The sequence below is a fragment of the Myotis lucifugus genome, unplaced genomic scaffold (genome assembly GCF_000147115.1).
Source record: "Myotis lucifugus unplaced genomic scaffold, Myoluc2.0 scaffold_3, whole genome shotgun sequence".
Lineage (NCBI taxonomy): Eukaryota > Metazoa > Chordata > Mammalia > Chiroptera > Vespertilionidae > Myotis > Myotis lucifugus.
In genome coordinates this window covers 14,375,405-14,402,898 of record NW_005871051.1, presented here as the reverse complement: position 1 = coordinate 14,402,898, position 27,494 = coordinate 14,375,405, and the positions used below count along the sequence as shown (strand labels likewise).

General features: G+C 36.5%; 1 protein-coding gene across 13 annotated transcripts in view; it reads left to right on the top strand.

Annotated features, from left to right (window-relative positions):
* Nucleotides 1–27,234, top strand: part of IKZF2 (IKAROS family zinc finger 2) — a 145,276-nt gene extending 118,042 nt beyond the window's left edge. For 11 of the 13 annotated variants that reach the window (XM_014462378.2, XM_023760948.1, XM_023760931.1 and 8 more), the window contains 3 exons: nt 7,687–7,824; nt 16,056–16,199; nt 18,875–27,234. In XM_014462378.2, coding sequence (XP_014317864.1) covers nt 7,687–7,824; nt 16,056–16,199; nt 18,875–19,599 — 1,007 coding nt within the window. In that variant the 3' untranslated portion in view covers nt 19,600–27,234. The remainder of the gene's footprint in view (nt 1–7,686; nt 7,825–16,055; nt 16,200–18,874) is intronic. The other 2 variants (XM_023760963.1, XM_006082483.3) reach the window with 1 other exon arrangement.
* The last annotated feature ends 260 nt before the right edge of the window (nt 27,235–27,494 follow it).

Sequence of the window (27,494 nt, the reverse complement as noted above, 5' to 3'; positions counted from 1 at the left end):
GGATTGTCACATTTTCTTTATGTCATCTTCAATGTACAATTCATTACTCAGGTCAGCAATCTGCAACTACATCTCTGACAGATTATGCTGGTAGTTCTTCCTTTTTTAGTGAGGTACAGATGTTGGATTTTGTGAGGTACAATATGTCAAAGAAGAGACTGTAAGTTAACTTTGAGATAATTGGGAACACTGACCCTGTTATCTTCTATGTCTTAGAATCTTTAGTGTTACATATTCTTAGAATTATATTTTTAAGAAACTTTATTTCAGTTACCTGAACTGTGTGGATAACTTACAAATTTAGTGTGACTTTCTTGGTATTAAATAATTAAACAATATAGCTTTTGCTTCCAATCACAATGAAATATTTGGGATCAGATTAACCCTCCTGCCTTGAACAGCTAGAATACCAGACAAAGTATATTCAGTGACATTTAGACATCGAACAATAGCCACTGTGGGACTGTGACCCAGGAGAGAAGAAAGCGAAGCTGGTGAGTTCTATGATTACCCCCAGCTTCCTTCTGGGAGGCAGTTTCCAGGCCACAGTCCAGGACCAGCAAACCCAAACAGAGCAGGCAGTTGCTGACTTGAGGAATCCAGGGAGACCTATATGCTTAGAGTGTGGGAGGCAGAGTATCAGACAGGAAGTAGCTGCACAGAAAAAGCTCTGGAGTTGTGCAGAGTGCCCCTTAAATCTTTTGCAAGACAGTTATGTACTTACATGTATGAGGAAACTGCTTAGGAACAGAAACACCAGAAAGCATAAGGTCAAACAATTCCTGGAGTTTATGCAGGACTAGGAATAGTTAATTATCACCAGCCAGTATGGAAAGATTTTGTAACATGTAGGGCATCGAGTAAAGTCTTCAGAAGTTTATTATCTTAGTACTGGGGCTAAATTAACCTTTATATTAAAGCATGCTCTGGATCTGTCTTAAAGCATCAGAGCAAATATCAAAAGGATCAAAATGATTGCAAGAAATGTAACAGCATAGCAGAAAAAATACACTTTAAAGAGATACAACAAATTAAAGAAATTTAGAACCCACTGAAGTAAAATTCACAATATCCAGAATCTCATTTAAAAATTAACAAATATGCAAAGAAGATGGAAGATATTACCCATAATCAGCAGAAAAATAAATCAATAGAAACAGACCTAGAAATTACCAAATGATGAAAATAGCACACAAAGTTGATAAAACAGCTACTGTAAATATACTCCATATGTTTAAGAATATAAAGGAAAACGTGAACATGAAAATAGAAGTGGTATTTGGATGGAAATGTGTAGTATTAAGTGTTTAATTAGAAAAGCAGAGATCTCAATCAAACTAATTAAGCCCCCTTCTTAAGAAATTACAAAAGGAAAGCAAATTTAATCTAGAGTGTGTAAAATAAGAATGATAAAGGCTGAGGTCAATGAAAGAGAAGACAAAATAATAGAAAAAAAATCATGAAATCAAAGACTGAACCTGTGAAAAGATCAATAAAATGGATAAACCTCTAGACAGGATTAATCAATACTAATAGGGAACACTCAGTTTACCAATATCAGAAATGAAAATGGGGCATCACTAAAACACCTATAACCATTGGAAGTATACTATAGGAATTCATTGAAACATAGAAATCATTGATGCTTCCTCAAATAGAAATACTCTGAATAGCTTTATATTTATTTCTGTATATGCAAGAAAAATTTCAAAACTGCTGAGAAAAATTAAAGAAGGCCTAAGTGAATGTTGTAATAATAGCATGATCATTGTTTAAACCAGGGGTCCTCAAACTACGGCCCGCGGGCCACATGCAAATACAAATACTGTATTTGTTCCCGTTTTGTTTTTTTTACTTCAAAATAAGATATGTGCAGTGTGCATAGGAATTTGTTCATAGTTTTTTTTTTAAACTATAGTCCTGCCCTCCAACGGTCTGAGGGACAGTGAACTGGCCCCCTGTTTAAAAAGTTTGAGGACCCCTGGTTTAAACAATTCAGTACTATTAAGATGTTAATTCTCCTGAATTTTGGCCTATTGGTTCAATGTAATCCCAATAAAAATCCTAGCAGCCAGCCATTTTTGTAGAAATTGACAAACTGATTCAAAAAACTATTTGGAAGTACAAAAGACCTAAAATAGCCAAAATAATTTTGAAAAAAACAAAGTTGGATGACTACATTACTTAGGAGGACTAACTGTAAGACTACTTTGTGGTAAAGAATACACATAGAGATTAATGAAGTGGGATGGAGAGTCCAGAAATATATGCAAAAATATATGATCAATTGATTTTCAACAAAGGTACTGAGATAATTTAAAGAAAGAAAAGATAATTTCTATAAGAGGAGCTAGAACAATCGACTTTACCTTACATCATATACAAAAATTAAGTTGAAATGAATCAGAGACCTAAATATAAGAGCTAAACATACAACTTCTAGGAGAAAACAAAGGAGGAAATTATCCTGACATTTGGTTAGGCAAAGGTCTCTTGCATAGAGCACAAAGAAACACAAAACACTGAAGAAAATATTGATAAATTGGACTTATTCAAAATTAAAACAGAAACTCAAAAATAAAAAAGCAAAACACACTTATAGAAACTATTTGCAAAGTATATACCTAATGAAAGACTTGTATGTAGAATAAGTAAAGAACTCTTGAAACTTAATAATAAAATTAGAAATAGCATAGTAAAAAAAGGCAAAAGATTTGAACAGATAATTCACCAAATAAAATACGTGAAATGTGAATGGCAAACGATTAGTCTCATGAGATATTAGGACAACACAAGAACACCATTTTGTACCACTACATACCCGCTGGAACAGGTAAAATAAAATACAAAGATTGGCAATGCCATGTTGGAATATTGTTAACTCTAATATACATACTGCTTGAGGAGATGCACAGTGATATAGCCATTTTGGAAAACAGGCAGTTGGTTATGAAGTTAATCAGATACCTACCATATGACCCCGCAATTGAAAGAAATGAATATACAGGCTTGCCTGCAAATGTTAGTAGAAGCTTTATTCCTAATAGCCATAAACAAGAATCAACCCAAGCTAATGAATAAATAAGCAAACTGTGGTATATTCATATGATGAAATACTGCTCAGCAATAAAAAAGTAACCAACTATCAATACGTGCAACACCATGGATGAATCTCAAAATCATTATGTTGAGCGAAGCAAGCCAGACACAAAATGCTACATACTGCCTGATTCAGTTTATGTGAAATCCTTAAAAGGCAAAACTGTAGTGACAGAAGCAGAACTGTGGTTGCCATGGACTGAGTGTGGGGAAGGGAATTGGTGCAAAGGAGCAAGAGAGATTTTTTTATAGAGTGACAGAAAGGTTCTATATTTTAGTTGTGGTGGTGGTTACACAACTATACACTCTAAACTCCTTGAAAATACACTTCAAGTGGGTGGATTTTATTTTATGTAAATTATACATCAATAAAGACAATTTTAAAATGGATATGTGGAATTTTAGATTTCAGAGGAATATGCATGAGGCAGTACTTAGAAGGTATTTGGAGTTTCAAGTACAGTCATTCAGCAAATACATATTGAGTATCTCCTATGCTTAATAACTGCCTTAAGCACTATCAATTCACAATTGGGTAAAACATGACCCCTGTGCCTATGAGAGCTCATTGTTTGGATCAGGGAAATAAATAGTTACCCAATGGATAATTACAAAGCAATTAGCATATGTATGAATACAATGCTGTGAAAACACAGAGGAGAGAACTATGTCTTTGGGGTCACCACGATCATTTTTAAAAAGGTTTAAATGACAAGTGGGAGCTCACAACTATGGGAAATTATTCCAGGCATAATGTGGATGTTTCACAGAAATGAGGGTTTGATCTCCAGGGAAAAGAGACTACTGGAAACAAAATCTAGAGATTCATATCCAGGGTGTCCCCAAAATATGTATACACACTTTAACAGCTGATAGCTCAATGTTGAAAATGAAAGGTACTTTAATAAACACTGCCTTTATAATTATTTGAAGTGTGTGTATGCATTTTTGGGGACACCCGGAAGGAAGAGGTTGAGAAGCCCACAACATCTGATCCCAGACACTAAATAAAACAGGAGATTCAAGAAACACACAAGTTTATAAGGACCAAGAAATTAGGCAGACTTAGGATTGATTCAGGTCCACTCTACTTAGTGATTCGGGCTATTGATGACTTTTTAAAATGCTTCAGTAATATCAGAATGAAGATGTTACAGCTGGGGAGAATGTATAATAATATTTATAAAAATGAAAGTAGCAAAATACTGGTCCTCTTCAATTAGTATACATGTTTACATGTTAATTCATAAGTTTATAAGTAAGCATTGCACTGATAAACTCATCATATGTAGAGAATAAATACTAAACATATTTTCATGGACATGATTTTTAAGAAATATCAAAGAGATGACAGGAAATGGTCTTGTGGAGGTAGTAGTGCCATTAGATTTGGCAGGGATCCTTAATGATGTTTGAAAATAGTGTTCAAAAGACCTGTAAGGGCATGATCTAGACTTTGAAGGTGCTAAAAATGTGAGAGCAAATAGAAAGAGATGAAGGCAGTTCCGGGAAATTCTGAAACAGGGCCTCTCTTCCACTCCACCCTCTTCCCCCATTATCTCGCTTCTGCTTATTCTTCAGTTATCAGCCTAAATGCTCCTACCTCAGGAAGACCTCCCTGCGCAGCCTTTGCAGACTAAATCAAGTTCCTTATGTTAGACCAGCACAGCATTCTCTTGTTCTGCAGAATCTACCGCAATTTGTAATATATTGTGTATTTTCTAAATGCCCACCTCCCTCAGCCAGCTGTCAGTTGCATGAGGATAGCCACCTTGAGATTTGTTCTCCATTTTACAACCCAGCCTCATCACAGTGTTGGTGCACAGTAAGCTCTTCATCAGTGCATAGCAAATGAGAGGGGAAAGGTGGAGCATTTCCAAAGCAAATCTGCAGGTAAAATAGTTATGAGCTGTCAGAGTCCAACCTGTCACCCGGTACGGGGATTGCTGGAGTGGGGTGCAGTTGAAGACTTAGGAAACGTGGGGTTACTGTTTTTAGAAAAGTTTACTCTCATTCCTTGGACTCAACAAGAACAAAGATGGGATGAAGAGGAATGAGAGATGTTTTATTTATTTTTAAATATCCTCTATTGATTTCAGAGAAGAAGGGAGATGGGGAGAGAGAGAGAAACAACATTGGTTAAAGAGGATCATTGATCGGCTGCCTCCGGTACGTCTCATACCAGGGATCGAACCCACAACCTGGGCATGTACCCTGATCAGGAATGGAACCATGACCTCCTGGTTCATCAGTCAACCACTGAACCATGCTGGCCAGACAAGAGTGATGTTTTAGTTTGTGTTTTGTTTTTTGTGTTTTTTTAATCCTCACCTGAGGATGTTTTTCCATTGATTTTTAGGGAGAGAGGGAAATACAGAAATATTGATGTGAGAGAAACACATCAATTGGTTGCCTCCTGCACACACTCTGACCAAGGCCTGGACCAGGGAGGAGCCTGCAACCAATGTATGTGCCCTTGACTGAAATTGAACCCTGGAACCCTTTGGTCTACAGGCTGACACTCTATCCACTGAGCCAAACCGGCTAGCACAAGAGTGACATTTTAAAGCCCAGGACAAAATGGGAGGAGCTGAAGTAAAGCAAACGGGTAGACCTCAGACATGAGGGGAGTAATAAAGTGAGTCTTGAGAGCAGTATAAAGTGTCATCTTTTTCTCCTTGTCAGGTGTATTGGGAGTTTATAGAGGATCGTGAGCCAGGGGGAGTAAAAAGGAAGTACATTTTAGTTAAGGTGAGAAGGTATCAAGTTTGCTTATTTAAATAAGGGGAAGTATAGTAGGTTATGTTCACAGGAACACAGGTATCATAGGATGCAGTGCGATAGGAATAATGAAGAGGAAGAATAAGATGACAGAACTAGTTTATAGTGGACAACTAATTTCAGTGCATATGCTTAATAAGTATTAATTGCTTGATAGACTTTCTCCATACAAATCCCTCACTTATTTCTAAAGAAACAGCACTAAAGAGCCCAAAGCTGAGTATTAGTTACAGCAAACAAAGGCATTTTGTTATGTGTAGCCCCTTGTCTTGGAATATAATTACATGTAGATATATTTGTATTATTTGCATGAAATATTTTTTTACTGAAAGCATTTTCTTGTATTTTTTAATAACTCTTACACAGTGACACCAATTCTTCACGATATACACAGCTACCTGGTTTTCACTTCTCAGAAATCCTCGGTTCTGAATAATAGAAGTTACTTTGGCTAGTATTTTTAGAAATGAGTAATCATGCCTTAGAAACTCTCGTTTATTTAAGATAGTTTACCAAAAAAAAGTATAATAATGAAACAACTTAGTTTAGTTTATGTGTATCTCAAATGCAATCTAAAGGCTTTGTTTAAAACAAAAATCAGCACAATGCAACTTCTATCTACCTATGAGTATCTTGCCTTGTTACAGTATCTTGACCCCACTTATAACCAGTGTCTAGCGTTGGTGCGTTAAGGTGGCTGGGCTCAGGAATGCTCTATTTTGGCCATGAAAAGGAGTGTCGGTCGTGTGGGCAAAACAAAGTAATTGCTATGGGAGTCAAAGAACACTCCTGACCTGACTCACAGCCTGTACTACTGAAGGCCGAGGCACAGACCACCTGGGGACATATGTTTTTCCCCCCTTACTATTCAAAACCGAAAATCAAAGTGCTCTGTGACATCCAGGTGAATAGTCATACATTAAAACATGCCTCTTTCCATAAATGTGTTTTTTTCCTCTTAATCAATATTGTAAAGTGTTTTTGTTTATTTTTAAGTGGTCATCACAGTATTTTACCAGGTATACTGAAATACGGCTCTCTGGCTATTAGGAAATCAGTTACTTCCTGAATGTGAAGTGTGTTGGAAAACATTACTTACTATCATTGTATAACTAACCGTGTGAGGGCTTCCGTGCTTATTGTTAATCCAGACCGAAAGCGCCTAGTAGGTTAATTCTTGGTAATATAAGAACAGTGGTGATGTGGGAGAATACGCTTTATCTGCTGTAAAGTTTTGCATGTGTGAATAGCTATTAACCAAGGTGGAAAGAAAAGAGAAACCTTGCTTTTATCTGTGCTTTTTCTCATCACTTGAATTCCTTTTAGTCTTCTTGGTACCCATGAATAATTTTCTCATTAAACAATGACATTTTGAGTTGTCACATTCTAGTTTTCTTCAGTAAGATTCTCTGTCCTTACCACCACCACCCAAAAAAATAAAATAAAAGATAATTCTCGTCATGTATCTAGGGCATTCCTGATTTGTCTTGTGAATGAGTCAAAGCTGAGAGAATTGTGTAAGAGTCACTGTTAGTGTTAGAGTCAGATAATTTGAAGACTGATCATGTAGCATACAGTCAGAGCATGAATTTGATTCAGTCTTTCCCCTATCGCCGAAGGCACGATCTGCCTTATCTTCTTTCTGTCTTTTAGTCTTGGTGGAGATTTTATTATCTAAGAGTGTGGAGGAGGAAGAGATTTAAGTCTGAAAAGCCTATAAATGCTTCCTCCACACCACCAGAAGTTAGCTATTAATTTTGCTTTGGGCGAGACTGGCAGCACACTAATCTTGACGTCTCTTTGCAGTGGGTAAACCTCACAAGTGCAACTACTGTGGACGAAGCTACAAGCAGCGCAGTTCACTGGAGGAGCACAAGGAACGCTGCCACAACTATCTCCAGAATGTCAGCATGGAGGCTGCGGGCCAGGTCATGAGTCACCACGGTGGGTAGAACTGGCATTCACAATGCAATTACCCCTCTCTATTGCTTTTAGGGTTTTGTATGGGTTAAAGAGTTGTCTACCCTTCAGCATGAAGGAAACAAATCTTACTTTGTTTAAAACAATTTTAGATCACATTAGCTTTGTATGGCATTCTCTTCTTAAGCATTTGAAAAGACTTGAGCTTTGGGACGGATGCTTTGCAAACAAACTATATTGAATTTTTGTCATACTCCCCAATTAGTTCTCATAACAAGTGTTTGAATTAACATAATAATGGCAGGTGACCTTGAAGACACCAAAGGAAGGTACTATTTATTCAAATAGCTAGAGATGGTCCCACATAAGTCTACGGGCTTCCTGAAAGATGTAATTAGCTATGTGCACATTTCTCTTAGGTAAGTGATTGTTGATATAATTGGAATTTTCTCCAAAATGTCTTGTGAATTATCTTGGAAATTATTGATTTTCTTTCTGCAAGTGTGGGGCACAGACTAGATCAAAATTAGGCACCACTTCCATGCACAGAAATCAAAACCCAAGCAAGTCATCCTGGTCTCCAGAATACACAGTGGCAGATGGAAGGCAGTCTCTAAGATTTATCAGTTAATAACTCTAAAATTCATGTGAGTAAATCATCCTTACACAAGGAAGTTATTAAGTTCACTTCTTTAGATTTGGAGGCATCTTGTTTTGTCCTATTAATTATATTTTTTATCCTATTATCCATACAGGAACATATACAAATCTTAACTTATTGGTATTTTTATATCTGTTATATAAAAAGATTTGGCCAATATTAAACAGAATAATTGGAGATTGCTATAGTCACCTTTAAAGTATAAATATTTATTGAGTGATTTATAGACAGCCCTAAGGTTATTTGTGTGTTTTTTGTTTGTTTTATATGGTGCATACTATGAAACTGTTTATTGGATAGCTAGTGATTATATGTTGTTGGGAATTCTTTTTAGTTAAAATATTTTGTTATCATGAATAATTGAAGCATGTCTTTGCATTGAGGCTAGTTTATATAATATAAAGAATCAGATTTAGTTCTGTGCATGGTTGCCAGTCCATTTTTTATTATATTGTTATTATTATTAACTAAAACAATTTAAAACCTCTCTGTTTTAAGTCTTGTCAAATTTGATATTGTAAGCTTGGCTTACCTGGGCTTATGAGGCTAGCATAGGTTCCAGAGCAAAGAGGTTAAAGAGGTGTGAGTCCAGCAAACCTGGTCTGGCTATGTGGTGTCTGAGTGTGTTACTCATCGGCTTGGCATGAGAATTAAATGTTATTGGGTGTGCAATAAACACCCAATAAATAGTTCTTTTTACTAGTACATTTCTGGGCATTAAATATTAAGAAGTAGTAAATGTTCAATCCCCTTTAAAGTTATGTTACTTACTGGCATTAATTTTGGCATTAGAGGTTTCATTTGCCTACGAAGCACGCTATTTCTGTTTGAAGTATTGGTTATAGAGGTGGCTTGAGGCAGGATAGCTTATAGAGGCTTGGGGCCATGCCAAAGCTTGCCACAGATTTCCAAAGACACCTTATGCTCTACTGCTTTCGCCATTTAATGGTCTCTTATTTCAGTTTTGACATTTGATTGGATTAGTGATTCTATTAATTCACTTTTCTGATCATAGTTATTTATACAACTCGAGGTCGCATGCACATCTGAATGAGAGGGGATCTCTCCAGAAGACTTTATATTGTTATAGGGAGATCGGTATACATAAATATAGTCGACATTTAACTATCTCTTGGCCGATTAACCAGTTACAGAGTAAGTGCTGACGAGCAGTTTGAGCAGGTGTGTTTTGGGAAGGGGAAAGACTTTTTTCTAAGCAGCTGCAGCCTCAGCATCAGCCCCACTTTCCAGCTTGCTTATGTCTTCACGGCAAAGGCCCTTTGCAGGTGGCTCTGAAACTGCACTGGGGAAAGGTGGGGGGGCTGAGGGAGACCCTCAGGTACTGGGAAGACCAGGGTCAAAGCCAAGGAGGAGGGGGGAGGGAGAGGTGTCGATATCATTTATAGACCCAAATATTTGTTCAATATTGGATATTGACTTCACCACCTAAGGTTACATTAATGACATTTACTGTGGTACTTTTTCTAGGTGTATTGTAATAATAATTGCTAGCATACTTGGTGGAGAATTGAATGTATGAAGTAGGAATTAATAAATGCCATAGGAGAGAAAAATACGGGTGAATGCTGCTAGAGTTCATCATGAACCTTGTCTCATAGGCATTGCTTGGCGTGTGTCTCCTTTTAAACAGAGCCACAATGAAATCATTTGTACCCCCTTCCCTCTCTTACTATCTTGTTACATCTTCTCTATTTTTTTTGTCTTCTTGTGGTATATATGGCAGTTGCTATACTTCTGGTTGCCATTAGCTCCTTGAAATTAATTACTATTCTTTTATTTTCATATCTGGCATAGTTATATTTCCTAGCCTCTCTTTCCCAAAACATGTTCTTTCCATGTTGGCTCTTCTAGTGAGAAAGTATCCGAAATCAGAGCAGCATTCTTTAACTTCATTTGTGTCTTCTAAAGAAAAATGGCACCCAGGTCGCATATAGGATGGATGCCTTACTGGCATGTTAGGAGAGACGGGAAGGGAGAATGCCACAGAGAAGAGGAATAGGCAGTAGCAGGAGATGAGGACAGGGCGAAACGCTGAAGACATATTCAGCAGGTAGAATAAAAAAGTTATTTAGTTTGATGGAAAGGGAAAAACAATAACTTATAATTTTAAAAATAAAGATAATAATGAATTTGGTTTTATGGCACATTATCTTATTTGAAAGATATTTTATGCTCATTTTGCAAGTCTATTCAGCTTGAAGAAAAAGCTTTAAAAATCAAAGTATATAATTAAGTGTTCCCCTTGCCCAAAGACAAAAATGGAAGTGTAAACTGGAAAGATAGTTGACTTTAAAGAAAAAAATATATGGTTTGGATGATTTGGTAAAGAGAATTTCTTTATTGCAAGTATGGAGACATACTGGGAACCTGTAAACCTTCTAGTATACTTTTTCACCCTATTTTCATTGGGTAACATTTCCTTCATTAAGTCACTTAGGAAACATCCATTGACTAGTATATTTGTCTCACGTCATAAAAGGTACTACAGATACAAAGTCAAATAAAAAGCAGTTTCTACCCTAAGGTCATTTACAAACACTTGGAAGGATTTGACCTGTAAACCTACAGTGAGAACACTGTGATAAGCATTATGAGGGCACACCTCTGGGTACCCAAGAGGAATTTCTAGGGAAAGTTATGTTGGAGTGGACTTTTGAAAGGAGATATAGACAGCTGAGTAAGTGGAGGAGGGTGTTTCATGCAGAAAGAACAGCATGTGTGAAGACATAGAAATGTAGAACAGCAGGGTAGGTTACGGACCTAGAAGCAGCCATGTATAGTTAGAGCCCAGTTTGTAAGGGCAAGAAGCATTGGAGGGTGGTAAGGCTAAGAGATTTAGGCTATGAACAGAGAATCAAGGGCCTCTGTACTAAGTGAAGAATTGTAATTTATCCTAAAAAAAACATTATTACATTAAAATTTTATTTCTGGAAATATGGGAGATAGATCAGAAGAGTTGACATAGAAGCAAGTAGACCATTGCAACAATCTACTGATTAGTTGTGCTTAGAGGCCTGCAATATCCAGAAAATTCACGTAATTGGGAGCAACTATAGATGTTCAATCTAAAACACTTGGGGTGTCTCTCTCTCTCTCTCTCTCTCTCTCTCTCTCTCTCTCTCTCTCTCTTTCTCCCTCTCCCTCTCCCTCTCCCTCTCCCTCTCCCTCTCCCTCTCCCTCTCCCTCTCCCTCCCCTCTCTCTCTCCCTCTCTCTCCCTCTCCTCTTTCTCCATATATATGGAGAGCTGGTTGGGAAGAGGAGACTGGGTGAAAGGAAGAAATCTAGAATCTGCCACAATTATCTAGCTTGGATGATCAGGTAGGTAGTAGTGCGATTCACAGAGTTGGAAATTAGAGAAATAAGAGAAAGTTTGGGGAGGGAAATGGAGATTTCAGTTTTTCAACACATTATCCTTTAAGTACCTATTAGAGATAGCCAAGTGAATCTAAGAAGAAGTCAAATATTGTATGTATAGATATATATATTAGATATAGATATATGTATATGTATATATATTCTGGATATATGCATGTATATCAAGATCTGGAGAAAGCCCTAGCTGGTTTGGCTCAGTGGATAGAGCCTCGGCCTGTGGACTGAAGGCCCCAGGTTCAATTCCAGTCAAGGGCACGTGCTTGGGTTGCGGGCTCAATCCCCAGTAGGGGATGTGCAGGAGGCAGTCATTCAGTGATTCTCTCTCATCGTTGATATTTCTATCTCTCTCTCTCCCTCTCCCTTCTTCTCTGAAATCAATAAAAATATTTTTAAAAAAAGATCTGGAGAGAGGGGTGGGTAGGAAATAAAGTTGTGGGAGCCATCATTATATAGATAGTAGCCTAAAGTAACAAGTTTTATAAATTATATAGCTAAGAATATAGTGAGACATCTAGAAGGTCAAGAACACATCAGGAATAAAAAATATTAAAAAAAAGAAAAGGCATGAAGATGAGTAAGAGCAGAAGGCTTGAAAATGGAAAGAGTGATTTGACAGAAGCCAATGCAAGTATTAGCACTGTCCAATGTTCTCAAGAAAATAACTCAGATAACTGAAAGTTTGTTTTAGCTTCAACAACATGGAGAAAATATGTGAGAATATAGAAGACATTTGTTGTTTTTGCCTGCCCTACATACCTTCCTTCTTCTTTTGATAACAAGACTTTCATTTCCCTTTAGAGAACTGTCTCTCATTGTAGGAAGCCATGGCAGGACTGTCGGTCTGGGGGCCGGGCCTGCTTCTGGTCACAGGATGGACACATGACCTAATCTAGGTCTCTCAGATTGTGTATTCTTGGAGTTTGAAATTTAAGTGGATGGTTCAGTACAGTAGCTCTATGTTGGGAATACCATGGTTCTGTCTTTATGATTAATCAATGAGATGAGATAATAAAATAATGCAAGTACAAATCTACTTTTATCCTGGTTATGTCTTTAAAAATAACTCTAAAGAAGATATTTGGTTATGAAGTTTGCTCCAACAAGTGAAGTTAGCATATTGGTATTTTCATAGCCTAGATGAATGTCTTCATTATGGGAGAAACACATCATTGAGTTAACTAAACATACTCACAAGTGTAAACCTACTTTTGCCCACCACCATGTGTATCCAGAAACATTTTGATGAGTTGCACAGATTCGTGAAAGCAAAAAGTTCAGGTTAGTTACATAATTGAGAAAATGTATCAGATATTTCCCCAATGGCAGACCATAAAAATATGTCAATCTTGTTTATATAAAGTCAAAATTCAAATTATGTCTAAAAAGAATACTACAGCATAGTGGCTAAGAGCCCAGTCCCTGGAACTAGACCATTTAGGTTCAACTCATATACTGTATTCCTTACTAACTAGATGTAGACCCTGAGGGAATAACATCACATCTGGGTCTTTGTTTCCCCACCTGTAAAATGGAGAAGGCAGTTGTATCTCAGGGGGTTATTGAAAGCATTAAATGAATTATTAAATGCAAATCCTTAACACGTCAGCTCTTGTTGTTATTGTTGTTGTCAATACGGTAGAAACAGGCTCAACATCTGATCTGTAAAGGACTTTTGCAACGCACAATTTAGACCAGAGCTCTGCCAAAGTCATTGTTTTCAGTTCACATGAGCTTCATTGAACTTGGGACAAATCATCTGAATTGAGGTGGATGTGGTGTGGGACAGTTCCCACACCCAGGTTTCGTTTTGAATGTTAAATGTGTGCAAATATGAAAATTCAAGGTGAGACTTAGAGCAAAACTGCTAAGTTTTAGACTACTCATTTCAAAACTAATTAGTATATTCAATTTTGGGACAAACCCTGTTAACCAGTTTTGCTGTTTTTTAGCAAAATTTACAACAAACTTTTTTTTTTCTTTTCGTCTTTAATTTGGGATCTTGGTCTGTGACATATTTTCATCTTTGATTTATAGTTATTTGGTCTATAGGTACTTTTTAAATAATATAGTAAGTGCCTGAGAATCCACCCAAAACAAGTTAAGATTTTGACAGTAATCTGCATCTAATTGCATGGTTCCCCACTACATCACCACTGCCATTTCATCCTCCTGTACCCCCTTATTTGAATCCTCTCTTTGCTTTACTTTTTAAGTTCTTTTTTTCTTTTTTAATTTTAGTTTTTTCTAAGATAGGACATACATAATGTAGGACATACTTTTTCCACCTGGTAACATTATTAATTATATCAGTATAACAAATGAGCAAAGCATTTCCTTGTTTCTGAATCTGATCTTGGAATTTTTTTTCCAAATTAACATCCAATAATTCTAGAATCCTTTGTCATCAGTAACTGGAGGATCTGTTATGAAACAGAGAATTAAGATTAAAATTTTCTGGCCCATCTACCAGACTACATTAGGTTAATCCCAAACTTTAGATTGAATGTCGATCTTTTTAAACATATCCAATTTAGGAAAACAATTTTATGATGCTATTTTTCATTTTTTTCAAAATATGCAACCTATATTGCTTATTAACTAGGTCACCTGAATTGTGCACTGGATTTTCTTAACTCTTATCTCTTGCTTTCTCACTTTATTTTAGCTTCCGCCCTTATAAATGAGAATGCATTGTGTTTCGCACAGTGAACTATCCTTTGCAAATGCAAGGAGCAGAATAAATCACTACACAGAGCATGCTGAACAAGTAATGATATCCTAAGATATGAAACCCTGTGGTTTCCAAACAGTATTGGCACAGATACAATTGGAGAAATCAACAGTAATCAAGAAGCAATAAGTTATGGTCTTTCCTATGAACATGGTTTTAATCAGCTGACCTCAGTCTGTCCTCAGATGTTACCTAGTTAAATCTGTCCTTGGTTAAATGTTTTTTGACAATATTTTTATTCAAAAACAACTTTTACAAGTTCTTTGTCTACACCAGTGGTTCTCAATCTGTGGGTCACAGCCCCTTTGGCGGTCGAACGTCCCTTTCACAGGGGTCGCCTAAGACCATCCTGCATATCAGATATTTACATTACAATTCATAACAGTAGCAACATTGCAGTTATGAAATAGCAACGAAAAGAATTTTCTGGTTGGGTCACAACATGAGCAACTGTATTTAAAGGGCCAGAAGGTTGAGAACCACTGGTCTACACTATGCATGTCAATGTAGAACCTATGAGCTACAGTGGTCGGCAAACTCGTTAGTCAACAAAGCCAAATATCAACAGTACAACGATTGAAATTTCTTTTGAGAGCCAAACTTTTTAAACTTAAACTATATAGGTAGGTACATTGTTATTAACTTAATTAGGGTACTCCTAAGGCTTAGGAAGAGCCACACTCAAGGGGCCAAAGAGCCGCATGTGGCTCGCGAGCCACAGTCTTCCGACCACAGAGCTAGTATATTAGCCCATAGCAACTTAACGAAATGGGATGAAGAGGGAGCAGCATTGGAAAGTTTATGCCGAATACGTTAGAGCAGTTCAGTGAGCAAATATGCCAGTTTGGAAATAGATTCTTTTATCCTGCTGAAGAGCTCTTGTTAAAATAAATTACAATCATGAAGCAGCCAGCTTAGTCGGCATGTTCAGAATGGAATCTCCTTCAGGAGGCTCAATGGGGCCACCGGCTCACTCAGCTCATCAAATAGAAAAATTGTTACAAGAAAATACATGGATGAAAAACAAAACACCTGGTCAAACATTGTGCTGTTATTCTGTGTGTCTGTTGAAGTTTTTCTGCAAACGAGTGGACTTAAATGGTTTTACAAAAATAAACTCCAAAAGCCTTGAGAATAGTGCAGTCTTAAAGTAGTATTGATTTTAATCACTGTTAAAAACACTTTCAGGGGCATACGATGAGAAGCAAGATGAACATGTTTGCCACCCATAAAAGTGGCAACAGTTTATGCTATTGATCTGAGAGAGACTCAGATAAAAAGAAATCCTCTGTGTGTGAGAGTAAAACTACCGGGGACTCGAACACTGGAGGTTCCCTTTCTACTTGCTTCTGCTCCAGCATACCAGCTTATGTTTGTATAACACATGTTGAGATGGCAAATTCAGCGTTGTACCTTTAAAGTGTTGAAGAAATTATGAGATTGCATTTTTGTATGGTTTTATATAGTACCTCCTATAGAAGATTGTAAGGAACAAGAGCCTATTATGGACAACAATATTTCTCTGGTGCCTTTTGAGAGACCTGCTGTCATAGAGAAGCTCACGGGGAATATGGGAAAACGTAAAAGCTCCACTCCACAAAAGTTTGTGGGTAAGCATTACAAATGCTTTTATTTCTTTAAAAAGGTGATTTTTAATGGGCAAAGACATGTTCCCATGTATTGGAAGTATATATGATGTATTTCCGTTCATGAAATAAACATTAGTCTCTTTTCTCCATTGTTCTTTTCTGCTTTATGCCACTCCATGTGTATCATACTTGCGTGTGCACACACACACATACACATATACACACACACACACACACTCACACTTAAGTATATGAGCTGAAGAAAGAGAAACAAAGGAAAGACTGATAGTAGTCAATTGCTGTCTCAAAATGAAATGATATATAAATTGACACAGCATGTAAAAATAAAATGTTCATTTAAATTAAAAATGTTTCAGGGAAATGATGTAGGCTGTTAGCCAGTTTTGCATTGCGTTTTAAAATTTTCTTTAGCACCAGGTCTTTAAGCTGTTTTCTGTACATGATGCTAATGTGTTTAGTATTTGATCTAGGATAAAAAGAAACCTCTCTCGTTATTTTAATTTTGCACTAGAAAAATAATGCAGCAACCTACGTTCAAGATGTTTCATATTTGGATCTTTGTTTTCACCCAGCCTATGATTTTGAACTGAAAAGATTAAATGATGTATTAGGCTTCCCTTTTACATTTCCATGCCCATAAATATTCTTTGATGTACTCAGAGTTGGCATCATTCCGCATATTGTAAGTCATAAAGTATCTCTGAGGATACAAAAAGCATCTAATTTTTAAAGACCGTGTAAATAATAGAGATTCAAAGTGAAGAATTTCATTGACTGTATATGTAATATCTATTTTTATAAACCTTATACAGGGTAGAAATTAGAAGAAATAAAAAATACTCTAATGGATTCTCACATTCTATTGTAAAAATCATTGTGGAATATCTTATGTGAGTTGAATGGCGATTGGCAGAAAATCTTGGTTATTTCAGGGAGGAAAGGGTAATAAAATTCTGTGACTCCAATAGGAACAGAGAAGGTTTCCTTTCACTCCATAACTGAAGAACTAACAAATCACCAAAATATCGCCTTAAGGAAGCTGGAGAGATTAATGACAGAGCTTATTGAGAGAAGGCTGAGGGTAGCCCTAAGGACCACGGTTCATAGTAGGTCGATGTGAAGCCCTTGAGAGTATATTCAGAGGCCTGCCATGGGCCCTCAGGGACTTTCCTTTCTGTCTCTTTCTCTTTATTTAAATGGAAGTTCATCTATTTTTAAAATTGACTAATTTGATGGATGTCCATTAAAAGCCTATATCTCAACTAGACAGTAGTGTAGTTGGGAAAATATGAAATATATTACTATTTTTTCTGTCTTCTGAATTTATTTAACTCTGCTTTTTAAAACATTTTCTTTTTTATGACTTAGAAATGCTAGTCTCAATTTGATTTTATTACATTCCTTAGAAAAGAGGGACAGGTTTTTTAATTTACATTTTGATTCTAAAGTAATGACTTCAGATTTTTATTAGGAATTTGTTGGGCTTTTTTCCTTTATTTGGATTCTGCCTTAGTAGTAATAGATAGCAATTGCCTACTAACTGTTTCCATATCTGAAATGAAGATTTCATCATTCCACACTTAATGTAAATTCCTTTTCACTGTGTCCCTCAGTCAATACTGTTCTTTGACCTTGCCAAGCCCTCTCAGCCAGTGACCCCTGAGCTTTCTGCATATATGTTAGTCTCCTCTCTTATCCAAATTCAATTCCATGGCTCATCGCTTTTTCTACTCTTTTGCCAATATTCTTGACTCTCCTGATGTGTTGTTCTTCTATCTCCTCCTCCTGGTAAAACCACACTGTCTAGTGAAGCCATATCTACATAACTGCTAGTACTTTTGGGGAAAATCTCACAGCTTTACAAATTGGTGTCACAATAAATATATGAATAACTGATCTCATGCCCTAGCCAGTTTGGCTCAGTGGATAGAGCATTGGCCTGCAGACCAAAGGGTCCCGAGTTCAATTCTGGTCAAGGTCATGTACCTTGGTTGCAGGTCTTTACCTGGCCTGGGCCCTGGTCAGGGCTCATAAAGGAGGCAACCAATCGATGTATTTCTCTCTGTCTTTCCCTTTCTCTTCCACTCTCCCTAAAAATCAATGAAAAAAATATTCTCAAGTGAGGATTAACAAAAAAAAATTGTTTTTTTAATATATAGCTAAATCAACCAAATTAACCCTATACAATAGTGAGGTGACAGATTTTATAACCAGATCAGTCTAGGTTTTTTTGTTTGTTTTTTTATCTTTGTGACTTGGTCACTGATGTTTAAAATATGCAAAAACAAGCATAGTCTCTGACTTATTTTCACCTGGTATTTTTCTTTCTCCTATATTTGCTGAGCTCTAGACAAGTGGAAATTTTAATATTGAATTAAAATAAGATTAAACACTCAATTATACTTCTCAGGCTGGACACATTTTTACGATGGCATTAGAACAAATACAAATGGCTTGTGACATTTTTATTACTACTCCCCTTTGCAGGTTTAGAGTGTCTATGAATCTCAGCAGAATTAAAGAGCCTACATACTTGGTCTAAAGAATAAGATATACCATATTATGGAACATGGATTTGATTAGTTAGCTTTGTACTTTTATATTTTTAACCCAACCACTAATTTTATTGTGTCCCTTTTTTTTCCTTGTTGCTTTTCTTCCCCTCCCTCTTTCAGGGGAAAAGCTCATGCGATTCAGCTACCCAGACATTCACTTTGATATGAACTTAACGTATGAGAAGGAGGCTGAGCTGATGCAGTCTCATATGATGGACCAAGCCATCAACAATGCAATCACCTACCTTGGAGCCGAGGCCCTTCACCCGCTGATGCAGCACCCGCCAAGCACAATCGCTGAGGTGGCCCCAGTGATGAGCTCAGCGTATTCTCAGGTCTATCATCCAAACAGGATAGAAAGACCCATTAGCAGGGAAACCTCCGACAGTCACGAGAACAACATGGATGGCCCCATCTCTCTCATCAGACCAAAGAGTCGACCCCAGGAAAGAGAGGCCTCCCCCAGCAATAGCTGCCTGGATTCTACTGACTCAGAAAGCAGCCACGATGACCACCAGTCCTACCAAGGAAACCCTGCCTTAAATCCCAAGAGGAAACAAAGCCCAGCCTACATGAAGGAGGATGTCAAGGCTTTGGATACCACCAAGGCCCCCAAGGGCTCTCTGAAGGACATCTACAAAGTCTTCAATGGAGAAGGAGAACAGATTAGGGCCTTCAAGTGCGAGCACTGCCGCGTCCTTTTCCTAGACCATGTCATGTACACCATTCACATGGGTTGCCATGGCTACCGGGACCCACTGGAATGCAACATCTGTGGCTACAGGAGCCAGGACCGTTACGAGTTTTCATCACACATTGTTCGAGGGGAGCACACATTCCACTAGGCCTTTTCATTCCAAAGGGGACCCCTATGAAGTAACAAACTGCACATGAAGAAATACTGCACTTACAGTCCCACCTTCCCTAAGATGTTGACATACCTTTTTTTTTTTAATATTATTACTGTCATTAATTCTTATTTTGTGGACGCAGTGTCTTTGCTCTGCCTAATTACAATTAGGAAGAAACAGAAGGGACAGGGGATCTTGATTACTTGGCTTGTTTTGTGGGATTTTAAGAGCAGTTCTTTTCTGCCATGCGTAGATATAAGGCATATCGTGCTTTGAAAAAAAAATCGATTGATTCCTATAGATTCACCTAAGAAATTCTGATTTGCCACTGATGTTCAGGATTGTGATTGAAGGCAGGAAAGTTTAGTTTTCTGGGTGGGACTTTCGCAGTTTAAAATGGTATAAGTAATTTAATGCTTCAAAGAAAAAATTGTTTTAAATTGTAAACTGTTTTGTTTTTCCTCTAGAGATCATGGAACAGAAACACATTGTTACTTTCAGTGATAACTCCTTGGATGGGTTGTTGTTGTGGGTTCTATGTTTACTTCCCCTATGGAATTTATAACACAGTATGTTACACTGTACCAGATAGCAAAACTTTTAAACTACAGCTAGTTAAGGACACCTCCAATACATCCGAGGTCCTAGGATCTTATTTTTCTAAACTTAAGCACTGTTTTTCCATAGTTTTGATGACTGGCATTTTATAGACACCCTGGCAGCCTTACTTTTAACACCTTTAATGAATAGTATTTTTATCTAGTTTTCAGAATAACATATGGTCTAAGAGTGGCTAAGAGGCAGTCTGTAGTTTCCAGAAGGGACCTCTACTTTCATAAATTTGTTTGGGGAGTTTTCTTTTAACGTTGTAATGTGATGGCCGCATAGTATACATATTTGTTGCTAAAAGTGTGCTTACGATTGTCACTTTATCAGCATTTAATCAGTGTTAACCAGTCAGCAGAAAAAATATAATTAGGCTAACAGTAGGGGGAAAAAACCCACTCAGAAATCCCTTTTCTGGTATATTTCTCTTTTCACTTGTGTTTTTCAAGCTGTGACCACCCAGTGTTCTGTCCATAGTCCATTCATCTTTTACTCTTCCAGCAGCAAACCTTATATACCTTACTATAGGCTGTGTCTTTCAAACTCTCCTTGGAGCAATTCCCGATTTGATCTGAATGTGTAACTTGAAACCCCAAAGGTTATGGAACTAGGGCTATTTATTCTAGTATTTTTTCAATAATAACATCTACCACTTTTGATGCAGGGAAAGGGAACTTCTGTGTCTCTTCTACATTGGACTATAGATCAAACAAACAAACAAAAAGCTTATTTTTACAAACAAAAAGCTTTATTCTTAGAGTATAGGATGTGACAGCACCTCCAAGTGAAAGTGACTGTGTCCAGCACTTTTTCGGTCTCAAAATTTTTCAACTCTGTATAAGTCCTTGTCAGACATGCATCTCAGCTCCTTAGTACAGAATTTCTCTTCCTTTAATCAATACAGGTCACCATAGTCCACGCGCAGACTTTAATGTCACGTGTGTGGGTGCTCTGTCTGTTCTTTGCAGTCCTACAGCATTCGAGGGAAGCAACCTGGTGAGGTTGCTTCAGGTCATCTGGGGGACACACTTGGAGGCAGAACTCGCTGCTTGTGTTCAGAGAGGGCAAGCCTGCCGGTGACTGGATCCACTGAGAACCATTTATGAAGACTGACATTCGGTTAGCAGTCACTGATAGCTGCTTTTAAAAAAAACCATTAAATAGGATGCAGAAACGATGTTTCTTAATACAGAATGATGTGAGAATTAGCAAGACTAGAGAGCGATGGACAGATAAGCACCTCTGGTCTCGATGCAGCTCTTTGCTCATTTGCTGGTTTACCATCTGCTTATTTAAGCAACTTCTGAGCACCGACAGCCAGAGCCAAGCAAAATGGTCCCCACTCGGCTCTCTTTTACTAGCCCCTGCTGTAATTATTCTTGGAGAAATGTCCAAACTGTTTCCTTAAATCTAAGAGAGGCACCAAAACAGAAATGTGAAATGTTTTAAATAGAATGTCAACTGTCATTTATTTTCTCTTGCATGCTTTGGTACATTGGTGCATTAATATACAGCTCGTTCAAAGCTAACGCATGTCTTTGAGACCCTCCCCCCTCCACCCTAACCAATCATAAGTAATTGAGATTTTGTTTTTGCCTTTCGGTGGTAGGTAAATCATTTAAATTAGTGATTTTGTGTTTCACCACAATTTAAAGAAACATTTGGATGGCAGTCAGTATGCTCATAACTTTGGCTGTGTGTGAATTTCTGCTGGCATTGTCTTAATTTTCTCCCTGCTTCCGATTAAAAAAAAATGTGTGAACAATGATGTACCTGCCCTGGGATGAAACTGAATTTGGGAGGATCTAAAGAGTTGTGTAGTGCCCCCTGAAGACAGGACTCATGCACTCTCCTTTTCTGATTTTATCTTTTTAGGGATCTATTTTATTGAAGGGACTTGGTACTTATGCAAGTGCATTTGCTACAAGTGTGTGCTTGTACTTTCTTAGCCTCATGATCTGAGGAACAGAAAGAGGTAAAGATGGCTCAGGGTGTGGCTGGGACAAATGAGGACAAGGTCGATTCCAGTGTGTAGGTTAGGAAGAATTTCTGTGGACACGGTGCTTTCTGGGAAATCTGGATGGCTATATTTGCTTGCCTCTTCTTCACTAAAGGAAATAAGCAAGGTGGTAGCACCTAAAAATAAGTATGGGGGTCAGACACCAAATCAGTCAAGTTTTATAGAACAGTTTTATGCCCAGTTTATTCAGCTGAGATTTTACAATACAGAGTATTTAAGGGGCATAAAAATGGGTTAGTTTCTGTGTTTTCCATGTTGGCAAAAATTCAGAAATTCATCATATTGCATTGCCCTAATTTTGCCCAGAATTTTCTCTCCAACTCTTGCTGGAGAAATCTGCAGCCTCTCTCTATGGGTGGTCAATCACTTAAAAAGCCATTCTAACCTGGCTTTTTACAACAGTGGAAGTGACCAATCAGCAGATCGGAAGCGATTTCGAGTTGCTGAAACATTCCCTTGAGAATATTCTAGAGGGACAAAATGGGAGAATAAGAGAGCAGGATTTAGATTTGGCTACAAAGTGGAGGGTATCTCCTACATACATACAAGCAATTATGTATACACACATACAGTCTTTTAAAGAAAATCTATAAAAAGAAGCAATTACAGTGGTCAGCTGTGTTGCAAGAGCATATAGAGAGCTAACTACTGCTAATGCCTGAGCTTTCTTCTTACCAGATTGTATTAAGAAATATTAAAGAAGTTACTAGTGTGTCGCTAGGACTATTTGGCAACTATTGAAAGTTGCAACTATCTACTTCAGAAGAAATCAAAACAGTCAAAAAAAAAAGTAGAGAATTTAAGCTGATTTTATATAATCTCCAAAGAGAAGGAAACACATTACTTTTGGATAGGAAGATACAAAAAAAAAAAAAACCACCCCAACTGCTATGTAAATGACAGATGGACAAAAACAAGAGAATTTTAGTGATTTTGGTATTGTTTTGTGTGTGTTGTATACCTCACACAACCACCCTGAAGTCTTTATGATATTTTAATATTTCACAAGTTTTATACCAGTGAAGGCATTTCAATGAAAATCGGTTTATTTATTTTCCACTGTTAATTCATTTTATCTCCAAAATCATTCATTAAAGTAGAAAAAGAAAAGGCTGCAAAAATACAAACAAAAATCTGTATGGCCTTAGTTTCAAGACAGAACTTAGATTATAAGGTACTGGCTGTGTTATTTTTCAACTTTAAATTGTTCATTTTTACAAAAAGGGATGTTACATTTGTGATCATCTTTACTTACATTCGATATATTATTGTAGCAAATACTATTTTATTAAGACTATTCTAAAACAGGAATTCCCCAAATGCACAGGAAAAAAAGAGTGGCGGAGAAATTATAGTTTGTATATAGGAAAGTTATCTTAGAAATGTTTTTAAACCTCCAGTTTCTGCAAAATAATTAAAATATACAGTAACTGGTCTCTTAAGATCCTTAATTTAATGTATTAAATACTTACAAAATTTTTTATATTGGTGCCTTTTTAAAATGCATTGAGAGAGTGTTGATTAGCTGTTGTACCTCTACAACACTTTTACTATGTATTTTTAAAAATCACTTAAAATTGAGCACTATATAATTTATCTTCACATTTTTAGGGCAACACTGTTAGAAGAATTTTCAATACAGAGACTTTCAGCTCATCTGTGCAAAGTCAAAGAAAATTTTGAAACCAGATTTTGTCTTTTTAGTTAAATAGTATTTCTGAATGCCGTTACAAGGCTATGCTGGTAAAATATAAGGTAGATGGAAGTTTTAGCTGTGAATTGCATTATGGTATGTGTTTTGTTTTGTTTTGAAGGAAAAAAAATAAGTTCTGATATCATGCAAGGCATTATTAGTGGGATTTTTGCTCAATAAAACAGAGTATTGTTTGGAATTTCATCTAAGGACTAGCATTGTGGTAGTCTTAGAACCTCAGTCTTCTAATCTGTTAATGTTTAATGAAATAATGTAAAGAAGCAGGTAATTAATTCTCCTTGAACAAAACAAAACTGAACAGTCAGATCACACTGCTATTCTCCAAAGCATAATCTCAAATGGTTTCCTACCATGGTTGTGTATTACTTGCAAGGAATGCAAGGATATGACAGCTTTTAAAAAATAATAAAAATAGTAACAATAAGCTGCTTGTTATACAAAGCAAATGTCATATGACCAAGAAGCTGTGATATGCTAGTGTTTCTTTTCTCATGGTGTATTGCTAGGCCAAATAATGACACCTTAACTATTTTTACATTTTTTGCAGAAACCTAAAATTTTGAAATTTCCATAAGGTTTTCATGTAACATTCTTTTTCTGGCTTTTTAGTTTTTTCTTGCTGCACTGTAAGTTTGTGGATATTTTTCACATGCACTCTTAGAAATAAGTTCTTAATTCTGTTTATGGGGTTTCTCTCCCGTAACATTGCATTTGTATATTTTCTGTATAAAAGTGTTGTGAAATAACCTTTATCCCATACAGAGAATAGTATGTGAATGACTAGTTTTCTACGATGTCCTTTTTATTGTGAATAAAATATAAAATGTAGGGGCCCTCTGCTAAACCACGGAAAGTATGGCATATAACTTCATATAGGTACAGACAAGCCAGTTTGCGGTCAATTGGGCCTTCAAATTACCTCAAGTGACACCCAGTAAGAAAAGCTTCTCTGATGGGTGGAGGTCACTAAATCCCCTTCTATGCACTTATCAGGATTCTACTTAATTTAATTTACTGGAAATGAATTTAAAACATTGAATACACTGTAATAAGGGAAGGACTCTGGGTTTTGTTTTTGTTGTTATTGTTTTATTCTTTTGTGTTTATTTTTTTTAAGTAGTTCCATTTCTGAAACTGTGATTTTAAAAAAAAATGACTGCCAAGCACCCTCAGATTTTGAACATAAATCATGTCCCCTTCCTGTGTAACAAATTCTCTTTGTTGTCTCTTCTTAAATTTTGTCTGCTGTCCTCCACCCTTTTTCCTCTCTGTCCATATCGCTTCCATCACTGTCTTTGGATGTCTCTGCCTCTCTTTTCTTTTCCCCCTACTAGTTTGAAGATTAGCTCAAATCCTATTTCTAATTCATGGGTCTCTTAAGTCTTAATTTTTTTGTGCGTGATTTCTGTTGGCTGTATAATCTGCTGACATATTTTTATACTCAAGTGTAGTTTTATATTTTAAAAAAGTAGTTGGGATAAAAATGGTAAGATATATAATCTTTGTGTTACTTTCCCTTTCAAATATTGGATACCTAAAATATGACTTCAGAGATTACGTAATCATCATATAGTATGTTTGCCTTCCTTTTTTGTTGAATTTTGTGTTTCTAATTTGGTTTTTCTTCGAAAGTGTGTATTATGAGAGGTGAAACAATTTTTGCAAATATTTAGGAAGATGTTAAAAATTTAAAGCAAAAGTCTTAACTCTTTCCCAGTTGGGAGAAAATGCTTTAACAGTACTCTAATGTTATTCCAGGTTTAGAGGGGACACTCCAGGCTCCACATTTGCTCTTACTAGTCGGACCTTTTAGACCATGTGTTATTTGCAATTCTAGGATGATTGCTTCTGCTTTTAGTTTAAAAGATATTTTCTTTTCTTTCTGTACAAGTGCAATACTTTCCTTAAAGTCTTAAAAACTATGGTTATTTTTTTGTTTGTTTTCTGAACTATTCTTTCTTTAGTTAATGAAAAAAGAAACCCTTGAAAACCATGGTATGTTAGTCAAAGGACACAAAAAGCAAAGAGAAAAACACTCCTCAGTCAAAAAAAATCAGAGAATGTACAAACCATCGATCTAATCTCATGGCACGTAATTTAGGCTAAATTCCCATTGAAATTAGAACTCTTTTGCCTGAGAAGTGTGTCCTCAAGCTGACTGAACTTTCTTCTTAGGCCCTTGCTTGATGTTTTAAATTAAAAACCTAATATTTTTTATTTTGACTTTCTCCTTTTGAAAATGAACTTTAAAATGAAAGCAAAGCACTTCGCTCCATTTTAAACACTTGCCTATCACTTATTGGAGAAAATTTTTAAGAAATATTTGGAGCACTCCTGTTTTCATACAAATTTAAGTAAGAAGTATTTTTCGTATCATACATATTTATATGCCATTTGTTGGTTTTCTTTTTTTATACCTGTGTCCCTGTAGTGAAACTGCTGTAATGTAAATACATATTTTGTTAAAAGATGACATTTCTTTGGCATTTCTCTTAAAGGCAGTTACTGCATTTGTACAGTATATGTCTTGGCCATTTTAGATTTTTTTTCTTTAACAATACCAAAGGTAATTAGACTACTTTAAAAACTAATTGCTTGACAGTTTCTAGGATATTTTGAGTTGTAGAGGCAAAAAAAATACAAATAAAAATAGGTCAAACCAGTAAACCTCATTTTTTTCAAACTAATAATTTGGGAAAATAAAGCTATTGTTTAAAAAAGAAATATATATAAATATATATGTAAAATTGAAATTCCAGACCTTGTATGTCAGGTTTGCTCAGTGTAATGTAGTTTTTTTAAGGCTCAATTACCATACCTCAGAAAATGAGGTTTACTATGGAAATACTGAGGCAGGCTTTGCAGCTGTGTGACCAGGCACTCTGCGACACACCAATTTGGAGACCTCCGACATCACTGCAGATTAAATTATGGGACTTGTATTTTCTTTGTTTTTAATGCACACACATACATGTTCTGCACATGTATGTGGGTACCGTGTATATGTGTATGAGTGTTGTATATGCATGTGTGAGTGTGTGTCTGTATGTGTGTACCACTAAAAAGCTGCAGAAACTTTGTAATACTTTGTGAAAAGGATTATATTATAAAGGTTTGTACTGTCTGAGTGCACAGCTACTGGAATAAATTTAGGGAATCTCAGGAACAAGCATATAATTTGTCCAAGATTTATTTCTTCTCAGAAGTGTAAGTGCAGTTTTTAATTCTGTATATTATTTAATATTTTACCAATAAAATAAACTTCTGACATAAAAGTTTGCTATAAAAACTTTCTGGTGAAAATTCTATTCACAAACATCTTGCATATGCAGAAGATTAAAATGTTCACTGGCATCTGGCTTGTTGGTGTTATCATGGCCATTGTGTGTGTGTGTGTCATGTTGCCTGACTCAGAGATTTGGATACGTGTGGTCTCAGCAGCCCCCATCATTACTATGCAGCCCACCACAGCAGAGAACCAAGTGGTTCTGCCCATCTGGGTGTTCAGTTGTTGGTTCCATGATTTGTTAAGGATGACATCTCTCACCT